The sequence below is a fragment of the Chanodichthys erythropterus genome, chromosome 18 (assembly GCF_024489055.1).
Source record: "Chanodichthys erythropterus isolate Z2021 chromosome 18, ASM2448905v1, whole genome shotgun sequence".
NCBI lineage: Eukaryota > Metazoa > Chordata > Actinopteri > Cypriniformes > Xenocyprididae > Chanodichthys > Chanodichthys erythropterus.
This window is the reverse complement of record NC_090238.1, coordinates 18,519,736-18,540,665: the sequence shown is the minus strand read 5'-3', so window position 1 is coordinate 18,540,665 and position 20,930 is coordinate 18,519,736. Positions and strand designations below refer to the sequence as shown.

At 37.6% G+C, this 20,930-nt stretch overlaps 1 protein-coding gene across 19 annotated transcripts in view; it reads left to right on the top strand.

Annotated features, from left to right (window-relative positions):
* cdc42bpaa (CDC42 binding protein kinase alpha (DMPK-like) a) overlaps nucleotides 1-20,930 on the top strand; it is a 75,242-nt gene that overhangs the window by 17,241 nt on the left and 37,071 nt on the right. For all 19 annotated transcript variants that reach the window (XM_067366544.1, XM_067366542.1, XM_067366541.1 and 16 more), the window contains exons 3-5: nucleotides 1,584-1,667; nucleotides 1,774-1,869; nucleotides 4,102-4,250. In XM_067366544.1, the coding sequence (XP_067222645.1) occupies nucleotides 1,584-1,667; nucleotides 1,774-1,869; nucleotides 4,102-4,250 (329 nt within the window). The remainder of the gene's footprint in view (nucleotides 1-1,583; nucleotides 1,668-1,773; nucleotides 1,870-4,101; nucleotides 4,251-20,930) is intronic.

The window sequence follows — 20,930 nt, the reverse complement described above, 5'->3', positions numbered from 1 at the left end:
AAGGGTTAGTTCACCCAAAAATGAAAATTCTGTAATTCGTTTTGTGGTGTTCCACACCCGTGCAACCGTCGTTTTGCACGACGCATGCGTTTTGTTCATGCGAGAGCAGACATTGTTGCGTGAACACACTTTGGATAATATTATTTTGTAAATAAAGTGGTAATTTTTTTTTTAATAGTTTAAGCCACTGGAGTCACATGGAGTACATTAATGATGCCAGTTGCTTCTTAATTTGTGTTTCGAAGATGAACAAAGGTCTTACGGATGTGGAATGACACAAGGGTGAGTAATAAATGACAGAATTTTCATTTTTGGGTGAATTAACCCTTAAAAGATGCCAAAAACTCAATAATCTGTGTTCAGACCATTTAATCATCAGAGTAAAGAACAAATGTTCTTGCTTTTGCTTTTTTCCCTGGTTTTCATTGACTTTTTCATTTGAATTACTCACTCTTGTCTTGTCCACCCACACAGATCTCATATTGTTGACAAAGTTACGACACAAGTTGAATGTCGTTTTTGAGTAATAATTGGATTTCAACTATATTTCAAAGGCTGCATTGTGTGGAGTTTGGCCCATGTAAGGCTGTGTGTTTTGAGGGCACAATGACAGGCAGTGCTCTGAATGCTATTTTAAAAGTCACTTTCCAGTCTCCAGGTCCTTTCGATCAGATATTTGCCTGTTTTAGCAGATCTTTCTTAGCAATTGTAATCTAAATTTTAAGGTCTGTGCTTTTGGGATTTGATTTATTTTAAATCCCTATCAGATGTGTGGAAGAGTGAAGAGTGTGATTTCTGTTTGGAATAATGCTCATATTCTGGCTCAGTCTAGAATGTGTAGACCTCTCAATGCGTGCTTGTTTTGGCTTATTTAATCGCAGGGAGTGAATCACACCGTTGTTTCACTTGGACACCTTGAGTTCAAGACAAATATGTGTCCATTCCACTTCCTTTTCCCATGATGCTCTCACTTAAATGTGTGGACCAAACATCATTTTATTGCTCCATTATGTGCTGTTTAGGCCTTTAGAGGAATATGTTTGGACAGTGTTCCCTATAATTTGGATTTTGCCCAGCAAAACCTTTATATTGTTATTATTTATAAAATTAAATATTTTATATATATATATATATATATTACTACATAAAAGTGTTGTTGGGGTCAGATTTCAAAGTCATATTTTGCAGTGCAACATTTGAGTTATTAAAATTGAATTTGGGCTCTCAGTGAAATTGTCACTGAGATCGAATTGCTGTCAACTGATTGTCTTTACTTGTTGAGTCCTGAGTGTGCTGCTTTGTGAAGAATGCTTTCTTCCCTCAGAATGAGTTATATCATATATTCATGGCAGTGTCAGTGTATGTGTGTGTATACCCTTAGTAACCTGACCTGCCCTGTAACTCAAGGTTTACAATCTGCTGTCACTGATAACCAACCACTTCCATGTGTGATCTGGTAATCTAGATGGAACAAAAGCAACACAAAGCGGCTTATCATCTTATCAGGACCTCTACAAATCCCCTCTTGCTTTCTTAATGTAGGAGCTGAGTGTCAGATCTCTGTGTGTTTTCCGGTGTTACAGGTAGCAGTTGTAAAGGTGAAGAGTTCAGACAAGGTGTTTGCCATGAAGATCCTTAACAAGTGGGAGATGCTGAAAAGAGCAGAGGTACACAATTAAATATTCCTATCGCAAAATCAATTGGTGTGGTTTGGAAAATTACATTTTTGAGATCAACTTAATGTAAACAACTGTTTGTCTTTTTTTCTCCCAGACAGCGTGTTTCCGGGAGGAACGGGACGTGCTGGTGAATGGGGACAGTCAGTGGATCACCACCCTGCATTATGCCTTTCAGGATGACAACTTCCTGGTAGGCTTCTGTTCTCTGTGCCCCTGACTCCACATAAACAGGAGTTTTGATTAGGTCAGACTTGATTAGTCAATCCCAGTAGACTCAAAATGCTTTCAGACTGTTTGGTAAGTGCAGACCGACCTCAGAGTTGCTGGACCGGAGCAAACCACACCTCTGGCCAGTTCCCATATGGGGAATTACTGTGAGAATCCCAGTCAGCCAAGCCAGGTCTATCAGAAAAATAATGGGGCTGTTTTAGCGCATGTGGTTTTTCCCAGCAAATAAACAGCTTATTCTAAAGGTCTAAATGTTGTCATGCAGGTGTTCTTCTCGACCACCAAACCATAATAGTACAAAATTGAATAATCCTACATTTGTTCCATCCATCCATCCATCCATCCATCCATCCATCCATCCATCCATCCATCCATCCATCCATCCATCCATCCATCCATCCATCCATCCATCCATCCATCCATCCATTCTATTGTTAGATCTATTGTTCTTACATTGGAGAGTAATAATTTTAAATGGGGGGGAAAATCTCATTATGAAATAAATGTTTTTCTCTAATACACATTGCTCACAATTAATCATACCCTTTTATTCAATAATTTTTGCAACCTCCTTTTCCCTAGATAACAGCTCTGAGTCTTCTTCTATAATGCCTGATGAGTTTGGAGAACACCTGACAAGAGATCAAAGACCATTCCTTCATGCAGAAACTCTCAAGATCCTTCAGATTCCCAGCTCCATGTTGGTCCAAGAAGCACCAACATGGAGCTGGAATCTGAAGGATCTGGAGAGATTCTGCATGAAGGAATGGTCTCTGATCTCTTGTCAGGTGTTCTCCAAACTCATTAGGCATTATAGGTAGGGCTGGGTAAAAAATAAAGATTTCTCGATTTTAATCGATTCTCATTTTTACGAACCGATATCGATTCTTAAATCTCAAGATGAATGAGCAGAATATGTAGCGCCTCCCATCCAGTAAATTGCAATAATCTTTGTGCTTTGTTACTTTTGATATGAAGCAAAGTTTCAGATTTCAAATGACGTCCATTTTATTATGAGATTCAAAAAATAAACACCGTTTTGGTGCTGTTTAATGTGACGTGACTGATCTAGTGCCTCAGTTAAAGAGAAGCGGCAGCACGGAGTGCATGTGAACATCCTCTCCTCCACTTCAATACCAGTTACAGCGCGAAATAAACACGACTAAACATCTAAAGGTATGTTACGATATAAAGTACAACTTACCGAAATCCGTATCATGTCTCTTATAATAGCTCAATCAATGTTTCAGCTGCGGAAAGACGTCAATAAAACAGCTTGTAAGCAATGTGACGTAACGTCACGTTTACCTCAGAAAAACATATTCAGTGACATAAACTCATTAGTCAGCTAGAAAAGTGTACTCTAGAGCAACATTCTGATGTATATAGCTATGCACCATTACACATTCATTATAATTTTAATGTTCTTCAATACTTAATGCATGTTTGAATAAATCACTTATGACAGCCGTGATTTAAATGTTTATTTAAAAAAAAAAAAACGAATTGTAATTTAAGTGTTTGTATATAAATATATAAGTTAATTTAACCTTCAATATTATTATAGTAGGACCAAATGACTCCCACGTGTAGTTTACAGCATTAGTTGAGAGATTTTATTTCCTCTAGAAAATTTTAAATGTACTAACTGAGATACTACATCCAAAATAATCGATATTGAATCGAATCGTAATCGGATCAAATCAAATCAAAAGCACGTGAATAGTAATCGAATCGAATTGTGAAAACTGTCAATACCCAGCCCTAATTATAGGTGAAGACTAAGAGCTGTTATCTTGGGAAAATGAGGTTGCAAAAAGTATTGAATAAAAGGGTATGATTAATTGTGAGCAGTGTGTATTAGAGAAAAACATTTCTCTCATAATGAGATTCCCCCCCCATTTTAAAATTATTATTCTCCAATGAAAGGTTGGATTTTTGTAGATTCAAGATCAAAAGATCAAAGATCAAAAGTATTAATGATGCAGATTTATTTTCACAGCCACCTTTGGTCATATTTACCAAGGATATGAATAATTTTGAGCACTACTGTATCTAGATGTATCATTCCATTGTTATAAATATTCCATTTATCTCTGTATCGATTTATCTTCTATCGACCTGCACATTTCTGTTGTATTTAGTGTTTGTCTTCTTTTATGCCATTTAGTTCTGACATGTCTTTCTTCTGCAGTACCTGGTGATGGATTACTATGTGGGTGGTGACCTCTTGACTCTTCTCAGCAAGTTTGAGGACCGTTTACCAGAGGACATGGCCCGATTCTACCTGGCGGAGATGGTTCTGGCGATCGATTCTGTACATCAGCTGCACTATGTTCACAGGTGAGACCATTCTGCTCACAGATGTGGCCTGGTTTTGCTGATCTTTCTCTCTTTTTTTGTTTTCTACTGCACATCACTGTGACATTTGGAGCAAATTGCATGGAAATAATTTGTGTGTGCTGGTCTGTGGGAATGTGAATTCTTTTGGCAACACAGGAAGTGACCAAATTGTTCTGAATTCAGCAATCACAGAGGACATTTTTGTACTGCCTTTGCCTGCCCAGTTGGTATTGCGTTGTATATATGCAGAGCACAGTTCCAGGGATAACGCTCAGAGGCGCCCAGCCTCTCAGATGTGGCTCCAGTGGAATTGATTTATTCTGGTCTTACTAATTGCAGGCTGCTGCTATGGAGTAAAGCAGAAGTCCATGCGTACAGTTTGCTCTTTGGGAACTCAAATAAGGACTGTAATTACAGGTTTAGCCACACCGGCCGTGAGAGATTTGTTTTGGACAATTTAAAAGGGGTGCAATACTGTGGACAACTCCCTTCCAAGAAAGGAAAATAGATGAAGTTCCATTTTTACCCAAGTTTAAGTTCATCGTCCAGTTTTGGACAGATTTACTCAAGCTTGAAATGAAAGGTTACATAACCTCTTCCATAGTAAAAGCTAAACTTTAGGTGCTGAGTAGACCGGCTTGAAGAAAGGGCGGGGCTTCCATTGTTGTCATTTATGTGGGAAGGCAATGCAGGAAGTTGCCTATTTGTGTGCCAGGCTGTGAATTTCCTGTTAGGCTATACCCCATGCTGGAGAATTTTCAGTTTAGCAAGTCTGTTACGTATTGTTCGAGTTTCTTCACTAAGAGTGTTTTTAATATCTCGGGTGATTGTTATTCACTTTTAGAATATAAAGTGTATGTTTGTCCCCTGCAGCAGTGTGCCTATGTTGATGCGTTACATGTTCCTACTGTCCAGTTAAAGCTGTTTGCGTTTGAGTGGTAGTCAGAGCTCACACCATATGTTCAGTGATAAACTGTGCCACGTTTTGGCCAAGACCAGCTGTTCCTCTTACCTAACATTTCTCTTAAGTGAATGCACAGGCATGGCTGTGCTGGTGTTTTCATTGCATGAATAGGAAGAATTTCAGTGTTTTGGTTCCTTAGAGTGTTGTGTTAAATATATATCTTATCAACTAAAAGTCTTAAAGGTGCCATTGAACGTTTTTTTACAAGATGTAATGCAAGTCTAAGGTGTCCCCTGAATGTGTCTATGAAGTTTCAGCTCAAAATACCCCATAGATTTTTTTTTTAATTAATTTTTTTAACTGCCTATTTTGGGGCATAATTAGAAATGCGCTGATTCATGCTGCGGCCCCTTTAAATGCTCGTGCTCTCCGCCCACTGAGCTTGCGCTTGCCTTGAACAGCATAAACAAAGTTCACACAGCTAATAAAACCTAAAACCCTCAAAATGGATCTTTACAAAGTGTTCGTCATGCATATATCAGATTATGTGAGTATTGTATACTGTTATATTGTTTACGTTTGATTCTGAATGAGTTTGAGGCTGTGCTCCGTGGCTAACGGCTAATGCTACACTGTTGGAGAGATTTATAAAGAATGAAGTTGTGTTTATGAATTATACAGGCTGCAAGTGTTTAATAATGAAAATAGTGACAGCTCTTGTCTCCGTGAATACAGTAAGAAACAATGGTAACTTTAACCACATTTAACAGTACATTAGCAACATGCTAACGAAACATTTAGAAAGACAATTTACAAATATCACTAAAAATATCATGATATCATGGATCATGTCTGTTATTATTGCTCCATCTGCCATTTTTCGATGTTGTTCTTGCTTGTTTACCTAGTCTAATGATTCAGCTGTGCACATATGACAGATCTAGACGTTCTGCCTTTGTGTAATGCCTCGATCATGGGCTGGTATATGCAAATATTGAGGACATACATATTAATGATCTCGACTGTTACGTAACAGTCGGTGTTAAGTTGAGATTCGCCTGTTCTTCGGAGGTCTTTTAAACAAATGAGATTTATACAAGGAGGAAACAATGGAGTTTGAGACTCACTGTATGTAATTTCCATGTACTGAACTCTTGTTATTCAACTATGCCAAGATAAATTAAATTTTTAATTCTAGGGCACCTTTAAAGTCAGCATGAAATCGAAATTGACCTTGTTTCTGGTCTTATTGTGTACAATAATCTGTACACATTTTCCAAATACAAAATAACACTTTTTTTATTTACTTTTTTAAATCTAAAACATTTTAAAATCCATTACATTTAATAAGAATAAAATTAAGTCACACCCTACATTTTCTTTTCTTGTTGAATAATGAATATCATATTTTATTATTTAATAAGTCACATTATGGAGTAAAATGTATTGAAAACATTTTAATGTTGATTTCCTCTGAAGTCCATTTATAACACACTAATAGAATAATATAATTTACATGTTTATGTTAGTTTTCTAATTTCTATTTTCTTTAGATAAATTGTCCATGTGGAGCCTTATAAATGTTAAAGAAGTCATTTCATTTCAGAAGATGCTGTTTTCTATAAAATACGCCCTTTAATAACTAAAAAAACAGTTTTGATCTTTGACAAGATATACAGGTGTCTATAGCAATTTTTTTGATGTTTTGGAACAAACAAATTAGGGAGTGAAAGTGTCTCCGTTCTATTTCTTAATGAGGACAACTGTGAATAGTTGTATGTTTGGCTCCAGTCGAGTGGACTCCTTATGTGTAAGCTGAGCACAGCGTGGAGCTTGTGACTGCGGCACCGACCTGTTCACCGGAGGTCAGCAGTTCACCTCCCGCATTACTCTCATTCCACATGGAGACAGGTATGTGACACGCCCGGGACCAACCCTCTGAACACCACCAGACCAGCAGCAACAATCTCGTGAATGCAGGTTATTTTCAGCACCTCCCCTCAGCGTCTGGCTATGAGCGAGTCTGGCCAGCGTTTGAAAGACATCTAACACTTATATTCCTAGAAGAGCCCAGTGGTGTGTCTGGGATTTTGACACCTCATTGTCACTTCTGAGGCTATGACAGCCACATCACTGCCATCTGTCTCAGCTCTGGTCATATGAGCTCTAGTGACTTCACTCCCAATGAGGCCAAGCTGCGTTTCCACTGTTGAGGCAGTATCACAGCAGCGCTACCCTAAAATCTGCCTTTAACAAATCTCCATAGAACAGCGTCACACAACCCCACCATTTCACCAGCTTGGAGATAACTGACTGAAAACTACATAAAATCAGAATATAAAAAGAGAACACACATACTTATTCAGCTGTGCCTGCCACCATTTATTTGTGATCACAGGAATTCACAAAACAACTCCATTAAAGGGATAGTTCACTCAAAAATTAAAATTATACCATAATTTACTCACCCTCAAGCCATCCTAGGTGTATGTGACTTTCTTTTTTCAGCCAAATACAATTAGAGTTAAATAAAAAATATCCTGGCTCTTCCAAGCTTTATAATGGGAGTGAATGGTACCATTTATTTATTTATTTATTTGTGCAGCCCACATCCATCCATCATAACAGTAATCCATACAGCTCCAGGGGATTAATAAAGGCCTTCTGAAGTGAAGCAATGCATTTTTGCAAGAAAAATGTCTATAATTATAACTTTATTAACAGTATAACTTTATATCAGATGAAACCTGATGATTTGTCCAAGTTCTTCAAGTGGTCTCCATTATTTTTCCTAATAATATGTGTATTTATTATCGCAATGGTTAGCACATGTAGCCTTTAGCATTGCATATAAATATATTTCTGCCTCATACAGTGATCAGAATCCCCATCATATCGCAATCAGAAATTATTTCCACCTCCCGCTAGTGATTGAAAGTGATTTTTGATCTGAAAATTGTTTTAAATGTCTAGCCTGATATGAAATAGCAAATAAACAGTAGTGTTGTCCTTCTCCCGACTAACTCCAACTTTGTTCATGACCACTCTTAAAGCCCCAGTTGGCTCGCTGTGGACCAAGGTATTCATCGGGCGAAAAACCCCTGGCCGTTGGCCCCAAGGAAGACCCGAGGAGGCCTGATCAAGCCTGGAAGTGACAGTGAAAACATGTCTGGACCTGGCATGCACTAGAATGCTCTCTTTTGGCCTAACAGTGGAAACACTGCTTTTAATTTGCTTTTCACTGCTTTTCATAATGTCGGCAATATTTACTCATGTCACTAACTTTAATTGTAAATGAATGACTTGCTTCTTTAAACGGCTGTCAGTGTGAACGTTTCATTTACACACATGTATCATGGGATGGTTGATTTATTTTGTGATGGCCGTCATGACTGTTTTACAAAACATCTTAATAGTCCTAAAAATCAGATTAATTTTCTTTATACCAAATACAATTTCATATTTTAAGTGAAATATAACTTTGACATGTTCTGGACTGGTTTTGTTGTGTTAACCAAGGGTTTTGTTCAGATTGTCATACTAGGCCAAGATGATATCTGCAGATGTTTTTTACATCTGTACTAGTTTGGAAGAAAATCTGTTTCTGCGGTATCCCACAATGCAACGTCCAAAGGGGTAGATGAACCAGAAGCATTAACCACAATTTCGAACATCTCCTTTGTATCTCGTTATTTGATCAGGCTGCCAAAAATATAGACTTTTTTTTTCACAAAATTGGATTAAAATGCAAAATAACCATATTTCTGAGATGAAAAATAGGCACAACTTGCTTATTTAAACATGCAACTTAGTGAGTTCATGTGACAAAAAGTAGCATACTATGTAGTATACTCCATGCTATTTAAAAAATGTAGTAATTATGCCATACTTCTGAGTATACAGTATGCTAGTGTTGCATTCTGAACATTGATTCAGTGCTTGAAGGATTTCTGATTGAGAGTGTGGTGTGGCACAGCTGCACAGCCTCTTGGGATTGCCAGGATCGTCCATCTTTGCCTGGAATTCCAGGAGCTCCCAGAGGAATGAACAGCACTGAAGCTTCTGAGTGAGATTTCAACCCCAGATCCTCGACCACATCGCTGATCACCATCTGCAGAATCTCGGAGGCCGCAGGAGAAAGCCCCCTCGCATTCCTGCGGTCTCTTTTAGCAGGAAGCCGACACTGAAGTCAGCAGTAAACTACTCTGTGACCTTTGTATGGCAGTTCACAGCTTCCTGTTCTTATAGTGTAACAACTGTAAGGTTCGAGTTTATGAAGTACAGTAATTATCTGGAGGAAGCCATTGTAGTTTAAGTATGTGAAGTTTGTCTCTTCTTGTAAGGTTCTTCTCAGGGCTGTTTTGGATGGGGAATTAACCTCTCCATCACAGCTCCGCTCCAAGCTATTGTGTAATCTGGGTTAATATTGATTCAGGTGTGCATGTTTTCTGCTCGAATGAGTTGCTGGCAGAGAAAATCCAGCCTGGAGCTCATTCTGATCATGAGGTCGGCCTCTATCACATTGGCAAACACACCCCTCTGTGTCTTTGGAGCTCCTGAGATCTTCTCTATAGTGGTTTAGCGAGGTCTGTTTGTGAAAATCTGGTTATTGACACTCCTTTGGACTGTGTGTAGATATTGATCAGAATTCCTGAATGTCCATCCCTTTTCCCTCTCTCTAAGGATGATAACCTGATGGGTCGGATAGATATAGCCCTCTCCTGACCAGGTCCTTGGGGTCTCTGAGAGTCAACTGCCAATAGCTGTCATCAGATAATGATTGGAACCGCCTTAGTCAGCGTCTTTACAGATAACATTCTTAACATTTAACATTTCAAATCGCTAACATTTTTCTCCGCTGTTCTTTTTAATTTTGATCGGGAATTAAACAAGCTATAATGAATCTGTGGCTTTGTCTAAGACTATAAATATGTAAATGTGGATCTCCTTTTTTGGGGAGGATCTAAAAATGATGCTTTGAAAAAAAAAAAAAAAAAAAAAAAAAGCAATGTGATTAAAATTAAATGAAGAAGATTTTATCAAATAAAACAAGCTTTTATTAATTTTAATAAAATATTTTTTAATTAAATAATCAGATGCAATCTCCAAAATATCTTCCTCTCAGGTAGCAGTCCGATTAATTTTAGTTAATTGGTAAAAAAATAATAATATATTTTTTGACCCGTCATGCAAGTGTTCCCAAAAGTCCCTGTGCATCCCTATAGAATATTATATACAGTTTAATTTTGGATTTTGTTATATTTGATTTTCCTAAATGAAACTTGTGCATAAAAATGTCAGTCAAAATATAACATTCAACTTTGATTTTTGAACGATGTTCACTAACCTGGCAAAGTATTTCAATTGGATTGACGTTTATTCTCTTTAGTATGAAATGTGAATTATTTCACTCAGTTCCCTGATCATTACGATTAAATTTTTGCGAGTGAAGAACAAATTTAAACTCGCATGCTTTATGTATTTGGTATTTTATAGTCTTTGACAGACAGCATGTTGCAGCTGCTTAGCCCGGCATTTTCTTCCTCTTCTTGAAATGCCATGACATATTCAAAACATCCAGTAGTGTGGGTTTTCCAGGAAATGCGTGTACTCGCTAGACCTCTGCTTCTTGTAAATATTGTGCATATTATTTTTTTTTGACAGACATCGATGTTGTGATACTCAAATGATGGATAGTAGATGTGATGACGTGTGTGAGGGGTGAACTAAAAACTGATTTTTGGCTAATTATGAAACATGCCTTTTTGAGTAGTTCATTACACTTTTTTTACAGAATGAAGTTTATTTTGAGGCTTAAATAAATTGTTAAACTTGTTACTCAGAGACTGACATATTTGGCTTATAAAAAATGTTACATTCAGCTGTTGCAAATTTGTCGACTTTTGAAAAGGTGATTTTGATGCACAAAGTTATTTTTATTGTCTCTTATAACAAATCTTTTATTTAAACTAGGGCCGTCACTAACGATTATTTTCGTACTCAAGTAATCGGTCGATTATTTTGACGATTAATCAAGTAATCTGATATTTTTTGTGTGGTAATAAAAATATACCTAAGCAACTAATAAGTGAACCAAAACTCACAGCATATGCAGATATGGAGTTTGAGATGCACTTCACATATGTAAATAATACCATCATTTACTGTGAACAGAGTCGCTCTGAGACACACATAACCCAGCCTACACACAGGTAAATAAGTAAAGTGCATATATTTTAAACCTGCAGAGCATTATTTAATTGAATCGCAGCCTTTGTGAATTCACAATAGCACTATATATTCATATATTCACAATGCTATAGTATGGTTTTTAAATTATTTTCATATATTGTGCAGCCTTAGAAAATGGTCTAATAATGCGGTTAATTGTTTCTTATGTGGAACGTGCCACTTCCAATATTTTGCCGGTTACTCGACATGGGTAAATTGCAATCAAGTACTCAAATTTACCTGAGGAAGCCCTAACCATAAAAATGCAGATCCTGTTGTACACTTTTTTAATAACTTTTTTTCACTTTAAATCAAATTTCTTTTTTTTATTACCCCTTAGCAGATTTTAAATCGCATTTATGATTTATGAAAATAAAATATATTATCCTAATTTTGTGTCCTGGTTTGATATTATCCAGATTGATGTAGTTAGTAACCTGTAGCATAGCTGCACTAGTGTCTGTATCCTGTTGTTCTGGGATGCAGTGCTGTTCACATTCTTGTTGAATTTTCTGAACATTTTAAAGTCATTTTAGATTCATTTAAGAAAAATAGCACCTGTTGAGGAAGTTGAGGCCTGTTGTAAACCACTAAACAGGATGTGGTGTAAACCCTGAAGGAAGTGGTACACCACTGCTAGTTGTTCTGCTCCTCATAGGAAGCGATGCCTCATTTCCAGGAAATGAGACACAGTTCTTTGTGAGAGGCTCGGTGTGATTGAGATGAGGCTCTCTGATAGTACGACTGGACAGCTGACCAATGGTGGTCAGTAAGCCATGACACTTCTCTCTCTCTGTCTGTCTGATGTCAGGGCAGATGGTGTCCACAGATCAACATGCTCTTTTAAAGCAGGATTACCTCTCTTTCTCTGATCACTTGTCCACTCTTTCTGTTGTTGTGTCTGTTAAGGCCTTGATGCACAACTCTGACATCTTTGACTCTTTATTTGTTGATATTTAGCTAATTGGTTTATGTGAAGTGTCTGGGAAACCTGTGCTTTGTCTGGAATGCTCTTAACAAAAGGCGGGGTTATGCTTGCTGGATTTAAACCAATTAGACACCAGAAAGTGAGATTGTCTGATTATAGGCTAATTCACACTGAGCATGAATATTGAGCATTACATTTTATAATATTTTCACTAACCAGTAAACAATAAGCTTTGTATATATACGCCTAGCACTGCTTATTTTTATTCTGAAAAGCTCTTAATGTTCAAAGTTTTGTGAACTGCAGAAACAGCTTTTCCCGTATGTCTTTGTGGAAAGAGAAAATCAGGAAGAGAAAATAGCTGCTAGTAGAGTAAACATGGTCATCACTGTAAGTGGTCTATTTGCGGATGGGCTAGGGGGGATGTTTGCGGTTTTGTCCACCCCCTTCCACTCGCGAGACTGACAAATAACAAATAGACGCAAGAGAGAGGAATGCTGGGTCATGCTAAAGGCCATCAGTGTTTACTGTTTATGCATTTATAGGGAAAATTGCAGGGTTTTAAGTACAGCTCATGACTTTGGACCGCCTAGCCATGGGAAAGCGTTTCAGTTCATTGAGCACTCTCTCTTTCTGGCAATGCAAATCAACAGTGCTTTATTGGCATGACAAAAACTTAGTGTTAGGGGTTTATTCAAATCGCTAACATTAAGCATGAGCGCTATTGATGGTGATGCTCGCCTTTGCAAACACCACTAATAGCAGTGCTGAGTAAACTAAGGCCATGTGTCCAACAAAGCGTTTTTAGCCAGCCTAAAACACCAGGCGCTCTTCTGAAAATGCCTTGCTGCGGGCTCTTGAGAGTGCTTCGGCGACGCAGTGTTGTTTTCTTTGGTTGCTATGATCCAGAATATACGCGGAAGCGTTTCTGAATACAAAAATGTTGATAAAATGTAAAGTATTTGCTCTGGCTCTTGTTTTAAATGATTTTGTTCCATTGTTGTGCTTGTTGTTGTCAGCTTGTTTCCATTGTACAAGCAGTATGTGGTGGTTGGTTGGTGTGGTATTTGTCTTGCCCCTCCTCCACTGTGATTGGATGGCTGGGTAAAAAGCGAGAGTGATGATCGCTGCATTTTACCCAAAGTTGAAAATTTTTCAATTCTCAGCGTCCGGAAAAAATAGCAAGTGCTAAGTGTGAAATAGACGCTCAGCATCTCATCCTGCTGTTGGCATTTTAAAATACACAGTGCTCCCATTAAAAACATATGTAATTATTAGGGGTGTAGCGATTTATCGCAGTATGATATATCGCGATGCAAAAATGTTACGATATGCATCGTAGAATGATGGCGATGCTTTTACGATATGACGACAGTCTAATCTTATTGGTTGAGCTGCCAACGTGACCTACTCTGCAAGGCGGGAGTGAGAGAAGCCGGTTGTCACCGCATATTAAGGGTGTGTCTCAATCAGCTCTCTAGTTCAGTAAGTGTTTTGGGCACACATTGAATCTTGCAAGCAGGTTTAAACGTTTCTTGCGTCAGTCTCTTGCAAGTCAGTTATTTCAAATGTAGCCGCGCGGCAGGCGCACTCATAATGGGATCAACGCGGTCGCGACGCGCATCCGGTGCGTTTTCCAGGCGCATCGAGATGAACAATTCTCAACTTTTCAGAATGCCGTGAGCGCACTGCAGGTCGTGTGGCAAGAATCAACCGATCAGCTATGGCCTTTCCGTAACAAAACAAAACAACAAAAGCTCAGCCGAACAGCTGATCATAGTTGTACAGGGTGGTTTTTATATATCTCCATAAATATATCTAGTAGTAAAGCTAATGCAAGGACTAGAAATCATTTATCCTTTGCAGAAACTTCCTGATCCTCTTCGAGAGCGCAGTTCATGGTTGCATAGCAACGACCGACACCACAGGAGCGCAAGTGCTTTGGAAAGAAGCGGTGCGCCGCGCCTTCCACGCATTTTTAGACGCGATATGTGAACGGCCCCTATTCATAATTCTAAGTTCATGTTAAATTTAACATTCTTTTTCAGTGACAGACAGACCTATTCAGCTGTTGATCTGAATACAGAAGGAAAGGAAAATTATTGAAATTTGTTAATGTTTTTTGAATAAATCTTGTTTGAATTTCAGTTTCATTTTGTTCAAAATATCGTGATACGTATCGTATCGTGAACTCCGTATCGAGATATGTACCGTATCGTGAGCTGAGCGTATCGTTACACCCCTAGTAATTATGCTGACCTTAGGAAAACCCTTTAGTGGACGCACAGCCTAAGAATCCTTCTATATCTCCGCACCATGTTAATATTAGGAATGTGTGGAATTCTGTCTCTCTCAGTATCTTGGCAGTACCAATCTCTTTTATTATATTATGTAAACATAGCTTGTCTGATAAGAGTTTCCAGTGGTCTCGCCGTCATGCTGGGAGGTTGGCATCAGACACTTGCCTTAATAGGACATCACTCTCCTGCTTTTTTGATTTTTCCTCCCAAGCTCTATTTTTATTACTCTTTTCCTGCATTTATTATTTATTATTAAGTCTTTCTCTCTCTCCTCCCCCCTTTGAACATTTGCTTGGTTTCTTTTTCCTCTTCCATTTCCCTCATTTCCTCTAAGTCAGTGGTTCTGGTCTTCCTTAAAGGGTCAGTTCACCCAAAAATGAAATTTCTGTCATTAATTACTCACCCTCATGTCGTTCCACACCCCTAAAACCTTCATTCATCTTTGGAACACACATTAAGATATTTTTTGATGGAATCCAAAGGTATCTGATCCACACATAAGCAGCAATGTTTTCTTTTTTCTTGTGTAGTTTTGTCAGTGGTTTTCTAGGATAGTATTTATTCTAGGATCTTTTGTAACATTATAAATGTCTTTAATGTCAGTTTTGTTCAATTTAAGGCATCCTTGCAGAAAAAAATATAAAAATGATAGTAGAGTTCATGTTCTATGCATGTATGTTGCATGTTACTGATTATTGCAAAATAAAACCTTCTAAGATGATCAGGACCCTGATGCAAAATGGTTAATTTTGAAATAACTACTGGTTGACTGTACATTTATTCTGCTTATTACATGACTGCTTTCTGAATCAGTAAATAAATGGTCATTAAAGTCATTAAAAATAATTGACTGCAGAATCCCATAACGGACTAATCAGAATCATGTCCTCCAATGTTCTGTGGTTCAGTGCTGTTTTTGGGCTGGCTAAGAGAGAAAGAGAAGTTATTTTTAACAACAGGGCTCTGTTCCTTGGTGCTCACTGATCCTTTACTGTCTCTATCACTCACACACACAGTCTTCCACCACCTGCCCATCTACTGACCAGCTGCTGCCCCTCCTGTCTCTCTCAGTGTGTGTTAAAGAGACCCTGAGGTCATGTAACGTTGCATGACCAATCACACACTAAGGTCATTTATACCTCTTCCTTAGATCTCTCATTATAGTGATGTATTTAATAATAATAGAAAAAAGGTCAGATGTATTCATCTCAGGCTGCTTTGGAAAGTGTGTTGTGACGGCAGACGTCAGGTTGATTGGGGCACATTTTTCCATTGAGTTGACTGGGAAAAGTGTCCCAATCAACCTGAATTCACCCTAATTAAACACAATTGTAACATAAAAATTGATATTGTGGCTTTATAAATGGTCAGACACTTGCATCATATTACTTGTCATTATATCACACTAGTCATTATTATCAAAATCAAGCTCAACTGGAGTTACAAGGTTTTTGACCAGACATACGTGTTTTGTCCATCATTAGATGGGCCGCATCTGAGGCAGTAAGTGCATTGCAATATTTTTTAATCAATTTATGTTATAAAGTTTGTTGTAGCTCTGTGGCTGCTCAGTTTTTTTTAATGTCATTTGGCCAAAATCTCTTATGTTATGTAAGATTAAGTGCTACGAACAGGCTATTTAAGGCAATATTGTCTATGACTCAGCAATAAATGCTGGACAAAGACACTCTTTTCCGCTCCTCAAATACATAAAACATTAGCCTTTGTATATATGCATTTGTAGTCTTGTTGCAGCTGTGGTAACGTGCGTCGACAGGGCAGGAAACCAGCACTAATCACATTTTAATGTCCTCCTGCTTCCCAGTGTTGTGTTTCTGTCAGGGCCTGTGTGTAGCATCCTTCATGTAAGAGGAAGATAAGTTTTTCTTTCAACACTTTGGCTGGTTGAGGGGATGATGTTAGCTCCGGTGTTTTCAGGACTGGGGTTTAGTTCACCTACTTGCAGAAGGGAAGTTGACCTAGAGTGAACGGATGATTATGTCATGTTGTTAGATGCATCTCACTGGGTTATATGCCTATATTTGTCCTAAGAATTGCTAAAATGCAGAAAAAAAGAAAAAAAAAAAACTAAAGTACAACAGCATATCGTGGTCTGTGAAGCATAGCAAAAATATTACTTGCATATCGAGCAGAAACAAAGCAACCTTGCTGTTCCAGGGCTCCAGAGTAATGTTTGAGAGCAGTGGCACTAAGTTTTACAGATGGTGGCACCAGCACCTGACTTGACAGTACAAAAAAGTACAAAAATTGATTTCTTGATGATTTGATATTTTATTTATAATAGTGATTTCTAAATGTCTAACTATAAATTAAAAAGCAAAACTTGTGAAAGAAATATATTAGGGAGATGGCTAATAAGCCAATTAGTGCCCATCTGCCGCTTTCTACTGGTTATAGTGGTAGTTTCATGTCTGTTTTATTTCTAAATAAAAGTGTTTGTTTGCCACCAAGTGTTAGTTTTCCTACATCTTAAAACCTTTATTTTTTAGGGCTGGAACAACTCGTCAACTGGAACCACTGCTTATGTTCATCCCATGTTTCACACAAAGCAAAATTCTAGAGCAGATGCACAAATTAATAGCCAAACTTAGCCTTCAGTCTGGACTCGATCCGTAGAGGAGTAATTATGTTCGAACAGAAACTGTTCGGACCAATCACATTTGTCAGGGCGATGATTGACAGATTATCACCAGAAACGTAATCTGCTACGTCATCAAAGAGCGCTTGGGTTGAATTAGTTTACAACAATGATGGCTGTTGTCGAAGAACTGAGATGTGTAGATTCCGCCATCGCGTCCATTATAGAAGATATCGACAGCGCATTAATTGGCAAGTACTCCGTGTATACTTATTCTTTTTACAACACCGGCAAAGATTGTTTATGCTCATCTTCTACTAGGAAATGACATACAGTGAGTCTCAAACATACAGTGAGTCATTTGTTTAAAAGACCTCCGAAGAACAGGCGAATATCAACATAACACCGACTGTTACGTAACAGTCAGGGTGTACGCCCCCAATATTTGCATATGCCAGCCCATGATTGAGGCATTACACAAGGGCAGCCAGTATTAATGTCTGGATCTGTGCACAGCTGAATCATCAGACTAGGTAAGCAAGCAAGGACAATAGCGAAAAATGGCACATGGAGCAATAATAACTGACATGATTCATGATAACATGATATTTTTAGTGATATTTGTAAATTCTTTTTTAAATGTTTCGTTAACATGTTGCTAATGTACTGTTAAATGTGGTTAAAGTTACCATCGTTTCTTACTGTATTCACGGAGACAAGACTGTCGCTATTTTCTTTTTTAAACACTTGCAGTCTGTATAATGCATAAACACAACTTCATTCTTTATAAATCTCCCCAACAGTGAAGCATTAGCCATTAGCCACGGAGCACAGCCTCGAACTCATTCAGAATCAAATATAAACATCCAAATAAATACTATACTCACATGATCTGATGCTGCGTGACGAACACTTTGTAAAGATCCATTTTGAGGGTTATATTAGCTGTGTGAACTTTGTTTATGCGATGATAGAGTCGAGAGCTCGGGAGGGGGCGGAGAGCACAAGCAATTAAAGGGCCAGTAGCCCTGAATCGGCGCATTTCTAATTATGCCTCAAAATAGGCAGTTAAAAAAATTAATTAAAAAAATCTATGGGGTATTTTGAGCTGCAACTTCACAGACACATTCAGGGGACACCTTAGACTTATATTACATCTTGTAAAAAAATGTTCGATGGCACCTTTAATTACCACTTTCAAGTCCCAGAAAGGTACTAAAGTCATCGTTAAAATAGTCCATGTGACTGCAGTGGTTCAACCTTAATTTTATGAAGCGACAAGAATAGTTATTGTGCGCAAAAACAAAACAAAAATAACGACTTTATTCAACAATTTTGTCTCTTCTGTCATTCTCGCTGTTTACATTGTAGAGGGAGTGCAACGCTTCCAATTTCTACATCTGAACGCTGACTCATTATTGACTCTGATATTTTCTGAATGTATCGCGATTCTCTCTCAAATCAATTCTGAGCTTAGTTTTTAACAGCAGATGGCATTGCTTGCTTTAGAAACAGCCATACTGTGCTTCCAATTCCCTGCACAAACCACTTGAACCTTCTATGAAATAATCAATTCATAAAGTTCAAAAAGATTGAAGCGAGTACATTTTTTGGTGAACTATTGCTTTAATGTGCTCAAGTTTGTGACATGACAATATCTGAATGCCACATTTTTGCATTTGTTTTCAGTGCGGACTGGGGTTGTGAACTATAGAGGATTTCACATAAAAAAGCAACAAGTTTTTCATGAAATGTCCCCTTCAAAACACTCCTGCTGTGACTCCATTTGAGAGCTAAGGAATGAAAACAAAGAGTACTTTCGTGGTCTACTACAATTTATAGTCATATCTGGGGACTCTTCCAAAAAAAATCAGTACGGGAAGCCTGGATAGCCATGGAGACTTCCTCACAGGGAACAGTTTTCTGGGCACATTAAAGAGTCTGTACAAGCTGTACGAATCAGATCACTGATTTTATCATTAATACGGCGACGAAACTTCACATTTGTTCCAGATGAGGACCTGTGTGGATTTGGCCCATGTGTGGGTATGGGCACGACACTGGTTTGGATTGCCTCATTAGAGGCCATGTTTATTTGTTCCGCCCCTCTCCGGCTGCTTTCCTTCCATGTTTACACAGAGACAGAGCTACTGTGAAGGGAGGCCGCCTCAGGAGAACAGGCGGAACCGTTCACATGCACACCAACCCAAATGATTAACATGAGTCATCTGGGGTTCGTGTTCAGGGTCTCCTGGAGTCTGTTCTAGGATCAGAGGAAAATGCTGATGACACTCGAAAAATAGTTTTACTTCTAACAATCAACATTACAAGAAGTAAAACATAGATGCATGTCTGCAAATCAAAGTTTGTGTACTAAAGGAAAACTGACTTTAAAGACTTTGGTTTCTTCTTCAGACAAATATAAAAAGTACTTCATTTTATAGATATGAATGATATTTTTATGACAAATGCCAATTATTATTGTCTGATACAGTAATATTACTAAAACAAAAACTGAAATATAAAATTAAGCTAAAAGCTTAAGCTAAAATTAAGCTAATAATAAATTTTACATTTAAAGGTGCTCTTTTTTTAAAAGATGTAATATAAGTCTAAGGTGTCCCCTGAATGTGTCTGTGAAGTTTCAGCTCAAAATACCCCTAGATGTTTAATTCATTTTTTTAACTGCCTATTTTGGGGCTTAATTAGAAATGCACTGATTCAGGGTGTGCGGCCCCTTTAAATCTGGTGCTCCACGCCCCAAGAGCTCGCGCTTGCCTTTTTAAACAACATAAAAAAAGTTCAAACAGCTAATATAACCCTCAAAATGGATCTTTACAAAGTGTTCGTCATGCAGCATGTCTAATCACGCAAATACAGTGTTTATTTTGATGTTTAAATTGATTCTGAATGAGGCTAATGCTACACTGTTGGAGAGATTTATAAAGAATGAAGTTGTGTTTATGAATTATACAGACTGCAAGTGTTTAAAAATGAAAATAGCGACGACTCTTGTCTCCGTAAATACAGTAAGAAACGATGGTAACTTTAACCACATTTAACAGTACATTAGCAACACGCTAACGAAACATTTAGAAAGACAATTAAAAAATATATCTAAAAATATCATGAAATCATGGATCATGTCAGTCATTTTTGCTCCATGTGCCATTTTTTGCTATTGTCCTTACTTGCTTACCTAGTCTGTTGATTCACCTGTGCAGATCCAGACGTTAATACTGGCTGCCCTTGTCTAATGCCTTTCATAATGTTGGGAACATTGGCTGGCATATGCAAATAAAAAAAAATAACTTTTTTTAAATTTTACTGAGAAAATACATTTGAAAATTGAAATCAACACCCAAACAAACAAGTTTGTGTTTAATATTTGCTAGTATATCTGTTCTTTACTGAATTTTTATAAATAAATAAAAATATTTTCCATTTTAATATATTTTAAAATATAATTTATTTCTGTAATATCAAAGCTGAATTTTCTGCATCATTGTTTCAGCCTTCAGTGTCACATGATCCTTTAGAAATCATTCTGATATGCTGATTTGGTGCTCAAGACATTTCATTATTATCTGTTGAATATCTGATATTATATGTTGAAAACAGTTGTGCCGTTTAAAATTTTATGGAAACCTTGATCCATTTTTCAGGGTTCTTTTGATGAATAAAAATTTCAAAAGAGCAGCATTTATTTAGAATATAA